Raw genomic sequence first — 9,911 nt, forward strand, 5'->3', positions numbered from 1 at the left:
CATTTCTTTCTAAAATATTTTAAGATAATAAATTTATAATTTAATTTTTTATATATTATTCAACTTATTTATTCTTACACGAATTTCAACTTATTTTAAACTATAATAATTAGGTCCTAAAAATCTTATTATGATAAATTATTCAGATATTAATTCTTTAAACAAATAAAAAGTAAATATTATATATTTCTGTCAATCTTATTTTTCTAATTTTAATAAAACTGTTAGAAAAGTCAATTAACTATAATAAAGTAGAAGGACTTATAGTTTTAATTTTTTAGTATATTGGTAAAAAAAATTATGATTTCAATTTTAAGTTATTTTTTTAATTTTTATCTAAGAAACCAAACATTTGAAGTTTTTTAATTATTGGATTAATATACCAGCAATTTAATATACTGCTACTTGTAAGATCTAAATTTGATCCAACAATAATTTATTTAAATAGGCGCATCTCTGTATTAAAGACCATAAATTCAATTATAGCCATCTCAATTCTAAAATATCTATATCTTTTAGAAGTTTCCCCACTAGGTATTTAAAAGTTTATTAGGATTCAGTAAACAAAAATTATCAAGAAAACAACCAGTCAGCACAACATTTAAAATGTACATAATGAAATACAAAAGGATGAGAAGTGTATTATATATCTTATAAATTTGTATATTTAAAAGAGTCTATTAAAACTTAGGTGATACCTTCATTGTTTTGTGATTAAAATGAAATTTTGAAAGCTAAGTTTGCTTTAAATAATTTGCATGTATTAACATGCCTTTTGATAATTAATAATTAGTTATACTTTACAAGTATTAACCTTTTTTTGTACATTTTTGTACAAGTTTGTTGCTTTGTGTAGGAGTTTGAACATCCTTTATTTGTTTTAGCATCCTTAATATTATTTACTTTTATATCTCTCTATATATATAGATTATATATAAACAAAATTTTTTTCAGTAATTAAGACGTCTAATACAATAATAATGATAATGTAAACAATAAAATATACACTTTTAGTGTCAAAGACAAAAGAGAGATTGATGCTTCTGTTAACATGTGAATTAAAAAGAATCCAGTTTTGAATGTCATAAAATAAACCATTTTAAAAAAATTTGACATTACCAGAACCAACTTTGTCTTGGCAAGCAGCCTCATCAAGAAGCCATTTCTCAAGCAAAGAGAATGGCATTATTTCTGCACCAATATCAGGTTTGCTTTCATCTTGCAAAACAGTGGCCTCCGGAGAAAAGGACTGAGAGAACTGATCAGAGTCTGAGGACTCCAAAGACTGATGAAACTCAAACAGGGATTCAAAATTCTCAGACAATTCAACACTGCTCAGTCCCTCTGCTCCACTAGAAGCAGTATCAGCACCTGCTGTCACTAAGTTGTTGAAGGAGTTCTGAGTCACAGATGAGTTGGTTCTTGAGGACTTTGGTGGACTTTTCATCCAACCCTTCAACATGCGAGCTATGTTCTCAGCACTGGAAGCATAGCACAAAGATTGAGATGGTTTGGTGGAAGAGAAGGAACTACTACTATCTGAAGGATTTGAGTTTGATCCAGATAGACAAGATGGCTTTTCTGGAGAGAGAGCTTCACTGAGAGCTCTTTTTGCCATTTGGATATCAGTTTGAAGCCTTCTTTCCCACTGTCCTCTAGGAATTTGCCTTGAGGCTGAAAACCCTTCTCCCAAGCTGCCTTCATTGCCGGTTTGAAACAACTTCTTCACCTTCTTCCTCAAATGGGTGTTCCAATAGTTCTTGATGTCATTATCTGTTCTCTGTGGAAGGTATGAAGCTATTGCAGCCCATCTGTAACATAATCAAAGTGTGTTCCAGTTAAAAACATGTGGATCCGAAAGAACTTTCCAAATCAAAACACTAAAGAACAGTTATAAATAAATACATCTTAGGTTAAATATAAGACTCAAACAAACTATGTGTATGGAATATTGATTTTTACCGATTTCCTAAAAGATCTTGAAGGTGAATTATCATCTTCTCCTCTTGTTCTGTGAAGTTCCCACGTTTGATTCCTGGTCTGAGGTAATTTGTCCATCTAAGTCTACAACTCTTACTACATCTTGACAAACCTGAACAAAACCAGAAAACCAAGAAAATCAATTCAGATCTAAGTTAAGTAACTATATAAAACAATATACCAAATGATGATCTAAGAAGAACAAAAAAAAACAAAATCATGAAACTGGAAGGAGAGGTAATTAACCTGTCTTGGTAGGAACAGTTCTCCAATTGCCAGGACCATGTTCCTGTATATAAGATACCAATACGATGTCTTCTTCAGGAGTCCAAGGCCCTTTCTTGACTCCTTCTTTGTCACAACAAGGTGGTCTTCCCATGTCTGCTTCTGTCTCTCTCTTTATTTCACAGCTTTTATAATTGTCTTTCTAATTTTCTACAGTCTCTTCAGCTCTAAAGGAAAATAGGTAATATCTTTCTTCTTTCCTATTTCTCTATCCCTCTTAACTTGATAGGATCTAGAGCATGCGTCCAAGCATAACCTTTGTTTGATGCACATTTATAGATAAAATGAGAGGAGTAAAGGTATGGGGTGGGGTGTGAGAAGCTGACTTAAACTAGCAAACGAGGAAGCGAAGTCAAAAGTTGACAGCAAGAGCATTAACTGAAAGAGTAAGGTGAAATTATTCACTTCATAGCTGGGGCAATACCTCTATGTGGTGTACCTCTCAAAACCGCGTGACATTCAATGTAGCTGCACTCGAAAACCTCAATTATCTCAGCTTTAAAAGTCTATGCCCGAGCAGACAATAAATGTTAATATGAGAAAAAGCTGACTTTTGCAAAACCTAATAAGCTATCACCATTTATGTCTTCTTCACTTCTGGTGATCTCAATGAACCACCCCTTTCCGCTTTTACTAACTTATCTAAACTTATAAATTGCATTTATATTTCAATTATACTTTGATATTTTTGACAGTGATTGTAACCACCAAGAGATACATATATTATCTCTTAAGTAGAAAAGGAGTTGTACAATGGGATTTTATGTTAGGACAATAAACATTAAGGGGCTAGAATACTTTAGGTTGTTGTTTCTAGATGTTAAGTTGTACACTTATTATCTTGTTCCAGAAATTTAATGCATGTTTTGAAACATGTTCACAATCCACAAAATGTGTCAAAGGTGAAAAGAATACAGCAACTAGGGTTAAAATAGGTTGGATACAATATCAAGCTTGTTTAAATAGTTTATATTTGTTTTAAAAAATAGAGCAAAATCGAGCTTCTTATTTATCATATGCTTCCAGTTATTATACTTATATTTTTTAAAAGTCTTACTTAATCTGTTAATGTTTATTCCATTTTAAAAAAATTAGATAGATGTATAGCATTTCTTTAAACATGTTAATGGACAAATACTTAGTTGGATAAAATTCTGTTTTTACTAAATTTTAAAATATGAAAGTTAAATTCATTATTATTCAAGACATGAATGTTGATGAAAATAATTTAGTTAAACACTATAAAAGTCAAGTGTGACTTGTTTATATGACTTTTATAATAATTCATTTATAAATTACAATAAGATTTTTAACTGGGCATAAATTTTATTTTCTATTAGTTTATAAGTTTGAATTCTTAATATATACTTTTTAATAATCTAAATCGAAATCCATATATTTTTATAAAAGTTTAGTTATCTCATTTAAAAAAAATATGTATAGCCTACCTAATGCAAGTTAAAGCATAAATCTATGTCAGATTATCTAAGTTATTTCCATCACTAGTTACATGTAATAACTTATTTCCCATGAAGAACCGTAGTAATTGTAAAATTCAAAATGGTAAACCCACTATTACTTCAGGGTTTGCAGAATCATTCACAACTAATACATTCTGAAAATGTCACGTCAAACAGGAAAGACACATGAGTTATTGAGAGGAGACAATTAATGCGGATCTCTTCTCCAAAAATGCAGATTTAAACATGCTACTTCAAAATATTTTGAGATTTTACCCGAGGAAAAATATTATATAAACAATTGTAGATTTACTATGCTAAAAAAAGTTCTTCTGAATTTCCATATTTATGTTATTAATCTGTTATTAGTTCTTGGATAGCTTTTAAAAGTGGTAGGATATTGATACAAACTAATTATAGTATATCAATACTAAAGAAAATGTATTAAGGTTGAAATTAAGAACTCTGAAATGGTCCTCATAAATTAATGATGATGAATAAAGGCTTCAGAAACGTGAAAGGGTCAAGATCTGTGTATGCATGGCTAAAGAATAGATTGGGTATTGCATACGGTACTGTAGTGGCATGATGCATGGATGAGGAGTGCAAAAAGTATGGGTCATGATCAGTGATGGAAAACAAAGCCACCTCAAACTGTGTATACTTTGAAAACATGTTCATAATAAATTCCATAAATGACATTGAGAGAGTTGGCACCCATACTAAGGCCCACTTCCTTAGAATGTGCTACAGGTGCTCCTCATATGAGGATACTGTGAGGGGTCAGAAAGCCTCCATGTGTTTAACTTTCTAGAATCCCCCATCGCAAGTTGGAACAAAACAAGCTGCAGCAGTTAGTTTTCATATGGTTAATATTTGAGCACGTATACATGTACATAAAATAAAAAATAGATTAACTAATTGAAAAGAAAAATACACATCCTTTGCAAATAGAGTAACTCTAATAAAATATGTGTTATCAGTTTTACCACTGTATTTTTTTTCCCTCTTTAAAAATGTCACTCTGTATGAAAATAAATTGTGAAAGTTCAGAGAGACTTCTTCCGAGATTGGGATTGGTACAAGGATAAAATCTGAAAAAAAATGTAAATCTAAACTAGAGGGATTTAAGAGATTTTAATATAACCCTCTTAGATTAATGGACATGGAGACTAGGAATGGATGAGAGTGGTCTATGGATAGACATAAGTATGAAGAAAAAAAAACTAATGGTAGGTAAGGGAAATAGTCTTGAGTCTTTAGTTTTTGTTGTGGAGAGATCTTATATAAAAGTTAGTGAAATGGGTGAATGGGGAAAATGGTTTCAAGATAATATTATATGGCAATTAGAAGATGGGAATAGGATTTTATTTTGGGAGGACATATGGTTAAAAAATATACTTTTAAGGGATAAATATCCTAAACTGTATGCTAACTAAGGTTAAAAAAAGATGGGAGGTTGGTATATGGCAGTGGTCTTGGAATTTTAAGTGGAGGAGAGAGTGGCTCGAAACAAAGGGAGAAATTAGATGTCTAAATGTGGAAGGGAGATAAAATAGATATACGATGAAATATGGATACAGGATAAGGTGAAACAATCTGATAGGGGGAGATGAAGAGTTATAGACAAAAACTATGGAAAACTAAGGCTCTACTTTATACTTTTGTTCTTTGTTTAGATAACTTAGCATTTTCAGAATAAAATGCATACTTTAAATAACTTAGCTTGTAGAGGAATCCAAGTTGGGAGATTTGGATGTGTCTTTTTGCAAGAGAGGTGAGAAGTCTCTTAGTCATATTTTTTTCACGTATAAAGTGGCAAATCAAATCTGAAACATGTATGCTAAAAAACATTTTCTAGGTTTTTAGTAGGTGGAACTTAACAAAAAAATGTAATCAAATTTGAAAAAGTATAGTTTGGATTGCCACATTATGAAGTATTTGGACACATTAAAATAATATTATTTTTAATAACTTAAAACTAGATGGTATAGAATTGTTCGTGATGATCCATATTAAAACTTGGACATTGATAAATAATAAATTTTCAAAAGCTAATTTGTCTTACTCTAATTGTTGTTTAAGCCTTTATTCATGCTTAAAACTTGTATCCTAAATGTAGTTGTTGGAAAAGTATGATAAGTCACATGGAAAAGTATGATAAGACCCATAGTGGTCTCTTGGACTAAAATGAAAAGGATTATGAAAAAGAGATATATTCTAGCAAGTTGTAATAGGGATTTGTAATCCAAACTTCAAAGAATGACTTAAGGGAATAAAAGTGTGGAAGAATACTTATATACTAACTTATCCTCACAAAAAAAGATATTAGTAAGGTGAGGTGTTCCCCTACTTATATACTATAAATTGATCTTCTTTGTAATCAATGTGGAATCTTCTACATACTCACTCATGTCGAGGACATCGTGCATTCACACTGAAAACATCGAACATGGGAATCAAGGGGTCCTGATAGCGATTGGCAGATAGGCCCAACGAACTTGAAATTAGGATAAACTATTAATGACTATAATTCTATACTAATAACTTTGATACTATCTTTAAGTAGTTAAATTTAAACATAACTCAACTCTACAAAACCAACTCATAAGAGAGTTTGTACTCACTTTTATATATAAAAAGTTAATACTTAATCAAACTATTCTTTTTATGTAAAAAAGTGTGAAAATGCAAATTATCAGTGACATCACCCAATTGATATTAAATAATAAAAACTTAATTAAAAAATATAAAGTTTTAGGTATAAAAATGCAAATTTTTAATAGGAATTCAATTGAAAAAAAAAATTATAAGAGATTAAAAAAACTTAATTAAGCATTTAGAATATAATAAGTATAACAAAATAAATAATTTTTTTTTCTAAAAGTTTAATTTTTTATTAAGTTATAACTTAACTAATCTCATTTATATATATATATATATATATATTAAATATACATATAAACCAGTATTGTTTTATTTAATTATTATGTTTATAAATTTACTCAAAGTTTATTAGATTTAAAACAACATAGCACAAAACTCCCTCTCTTTTTTCATTTATAGAAAGCTTTAAATTCCATAAGTTATCTAATGGACATGTTACCAAGAGGTATTTTAAACAACTCTTTTTTGAAGTGCTATTCAGTTTCCATGTCCAAGGTATTGTAATAGTCACATGTTGGATTTTATTCACACCATAATGTCTGTCTTCATTGGTTATAAAGAGTGCACACACACCATAATGCATGAGTTTATAGAGAATTCATTTTGAACAAGCTATATTTAATGAAACTTATTATCCTTTCAATTTTGATTTCCTTGACAATAAACTCTTATAAATAAAGTTGTATCTATTCTTTCTGGCTCATGATATAATCCTATATAGCAACTTTAATATTTAGAAGACAAAGGATGAGATAACTGTAAGTTTGAACCAACCCCAACCAACACTCCAGAGCAAAATTAATTATTAAACTTGTTGATCACACCATTGTTGAAAACTATCGCCAGTACCATTGATTCAAAATACTGAACCAGCAAGTAGTAAAGACATCAATGGGATCACAACACAAATTTTCCAAAAAAAAATATTAAATAAAAACCAACTTTAAAAAAAAAATAAAAAAAATTATATAATTAAATTAAATATTATTTTAAATACTAATAAAATTATTAGTATTTAACTAAATCATACTCACAACCTCCCTTTTGACAAGTACAATGTGATCAATCTAAAATGGGTTTTCAGGAATAATAGAAGCTTAGGTTGAGTGAAAAAATTGTCAAATCAGTATATATGTTAGATTGGTGTTAAGCATTGCAATTCATTCTAACAGGAAAACATACTACAATTAAGCATCAAATCAATAATATATATAAATAAATGTATTCCTAAACAATTCATGGCTCAACCTAATTATGTTTTCTTGACAATATATAAAAAAATAATTTCCTTAAAAGCAGATAGATTTATAAAATATGATCGGTATTGAAAATCGAATAAATTAAAACAATAATGAAAGATCAATTTAAAAATAAAAAATCAATCAAATTTATATATTTTTAAATTTTTTATCCACTTTTCCTCAAATGATCAATCTAACTCCGATTGTAGATTAAATATCAATAACTGGAATAGAATTAATTAAAAATTAATTTATATTAAATATAATATATTATATGTTTAAAATTAAATAAAAATGAAGTAATATATATGAATGTATATGTTAAATAATCGAAACAAAACTGAATTACATTATTTATTATATTAAAATATATTTTTATATGTTTAGAGTTAATTAAAAATTTATATATATATATATATATATATTACGAGAAAAGTATTAAATAAAAATTAATTTTAAATATTAAAAATAATTAATTACTATATTAATTAGATTATATATATTATTAATAAAAATTATAAATTAGTTTATAAATTGGTATCTAACATTAGTTTATAATATAATCATGTAATTAATATTAGATACCAATTTAAAAACTAGTTTATAAATTTTAGTTAATAATAAAAACTATTTTAAATATTAATAATTTTTTTAATTTATAAAATAATATACAATTTAATTAATATAATAATTAATATTTTTTAATTTAAAATTAATTGTTACTTAATAATTTTTTAGCAATAGTGTTTATTAAGAATTAGAATTAGCATGTATCAAATTATCCCTATATTTATAATTTAACTTTTTTTAAACATGGGTGAGACTTTTTTTAATCGGACCTGTTTTTTTATAAAAATTTATTTGATTAAAAAAGTAAAAATTAAGTCACTAATGTCTTTTAAGTTTAACAAACATATTTACTTTAAGAAAATATAAATAATATTTCTTAAATCATTATAATATATTAAAATCTCATATTTATTTATATTGCTTACTCATTAAATATGTTGAAAAAATATAAATGTATATTCTATTTAAAAACCCTTGGAATGAGCTTGGGTATTGGTATAATGGTGAACGGGTGTGGAATTTGGACTGGCGTAGATCCTTTTTCGACTGGGAGAAGTCTTTGGTTGAACAACTGTTTCAAAGTTTGCAAGAGGTGAAGTTGGTTTTTGGGGAGGCGGACAGTTGGGTCTGGAAGATTGGGGAGAGTCAAACTTTCTCAGTCAACTCTGCCTATGTTCAGGTAAGGCGGGTTAGAGGAGGGGAGTATTCTCCTGTGTATAGTAAGTTGTGGAGGTGCAAAGCCTTGCCATCTGCTTTGTTCACTGCTTGGAGGGTGTTGGAGAATAGGATTGCCTCTAGGGTTAACTTGGTAAGGCGCGGAGTGGCGGTAGAAAATCTCTTGTGTTGTTTGTGTGGGGAGGAGGAGGAGTCATCTTGTCACTTGTTCTTTGTTTGCAGGTTTGCTTGGCGTGTCTGGTGTCTGTGCTTTAAGTGGCTTGGTGTGTCGTCTGTAATTCACAAGGATCCTAAGTCAAATTTTTCACAATTCAGGATGAGTCAGGCTTCTGTTTCGGTTAACGAAGTTTGGAGTACAATTTGGGTTGGCATTGTGAGCGAAATCTGGAAACATAGGAACTCGGTCATCTTCAATAGAGGTGTGGCAGATGTGTCTGAAGTGTTCGCTTTGGTGCAAGTAAAGGTATGGTCTTGGATTTATGCAAAGTCTCGTTCTGCTTATTTCCCTTATTCTAGTTGGGTTTTAAATCCTTTGGCTTGTATGAGGTTGATTCATTAACATTGGTTAGTGTTGGTATGGTTATCCCTTTGCTAATTTGGTAGGCGTTCTAATAGGAGACGGATGTCAAGTATTTCTGTATAAGGGTTGGACCACCCCTGAAGTGGTCCCTATTTATTTATTTATTTTATTGCTGATAAAAAAAATGATATATTATATATACATAGTTAATATATATATATATATATACCTATATATAAAGGGGATTCCCCTCTTAACTGCTCTTAATTTTTTTTCCTATTTTATCATTATATTAATATTTAATTTTATTATTGTATTATGGTTATTGTGTCATTTCTTATTCCCCTCTTAACTACTCTTAATTTTTTTTTCCATTTTATCCTTACTTAATAATTTATTGTATTAATTTATTTTGGTTATTTGAACATTTTATAATTTCAAAAATTAATAAAGTAATTTTATTTTATTTGTTATTATTTAACTGGAGAGTTGAGAGAGTGGGGGAGTGATTAG

The 9,911-nt window shown here is 28.8% G+C and overlaps 2 protein-coding genes across 2 annotated transcripts; one reads left to right on the top strand and one right to left on the bottom strand.

Annotated features, from left to right (window-relative positions):
* Positions 1–989: 989 nt before the first annotated feature.
* On the bottom strand, positions 990–2,517 carry LOC137826551 (myb-related protein 306-like). Its single transcript, XM_068632553.1, has 3 exons — positions 2,227–2,517; positions 1,963–2,092; positions 990–1,811 (listed from the first exon to the last, which is right to left on the bottom strand). The coding sequence occupies exons 1-3, from the start codon at positions 2,357–2,359 to the stop codon at positions 1,100–1,102; spliced, it is 975 nt and encodes a 324-aa protein (XP_068488654.1). The 5' UTR covers positions 2,360–2,517; the 3' UTR covers positions 990–1,099.
* Positions 2,518–8,654: 6,137 nt separating this feature from the next.
* Positions 8,655–9,437, top strand: LOC137823539 (uncharacterized). The gene has a single exon (XM_068628728.1). It carries the CDS (start codon positions 8,655–8,657, stop codon positions 9,435–9,437), a length of 783 nt encoding a protein of 260 aa, XP_068484829.1.
* The last annotated feature ends 474 nt before the right edge of the window (positions 9,438–9,911 follow it).

Source organism: Phaseolus vulgaris, chromosome 8, assembly GCF_000499845.2.
Source record: "Phaseolus vulgaris cultivar G19833 chromosome 8, P. vulgaris v2.0, whole genome shotgun sequence".
Classification (NCBI taxonomy): Eukaryota; Viridiplantae; Streptophyta; class Magnoliopsida; order Fabales; family Fabaceae; genus Phaseolus; species Phaseolus vulgaris.

What these genes read in the sequence shown, in the direction of transcription:
- LOC137826551 (XM_068632553.1), bottom strand. Translation starts at nt 2,359, where the DNA reads ATGGGAAGACCACCTTGTTGTGACAAAGAAGGAGTCAAGAAAGGGCCT. An exon ending in AACTGTTCCTACCAAGACAG is followed by an intron (nt 2,093 to 2,226) that starts GTTAATTACCTC and finishes GGTTTTGTTCAG; the next exon opens with GTTTGTCAAGATGTAGTAAG. An exon ending in CAAGATCTTTTAGGAAATCG is followed by an intron (nt 1,812 to 1,962) that starts GTAAAAATCAAT and finishes ATTATGTTACAG; the next exon opens with ATGGGCTGCAATAGCTTCAT.
- LOC137823539 (XM_068628728.1), top strand. Translation starts at nt 8,655, where the DNA reads ATGTATATTCTATTTAAAAACCCTTGGAATGAGCTTGGGTATTGGTAT.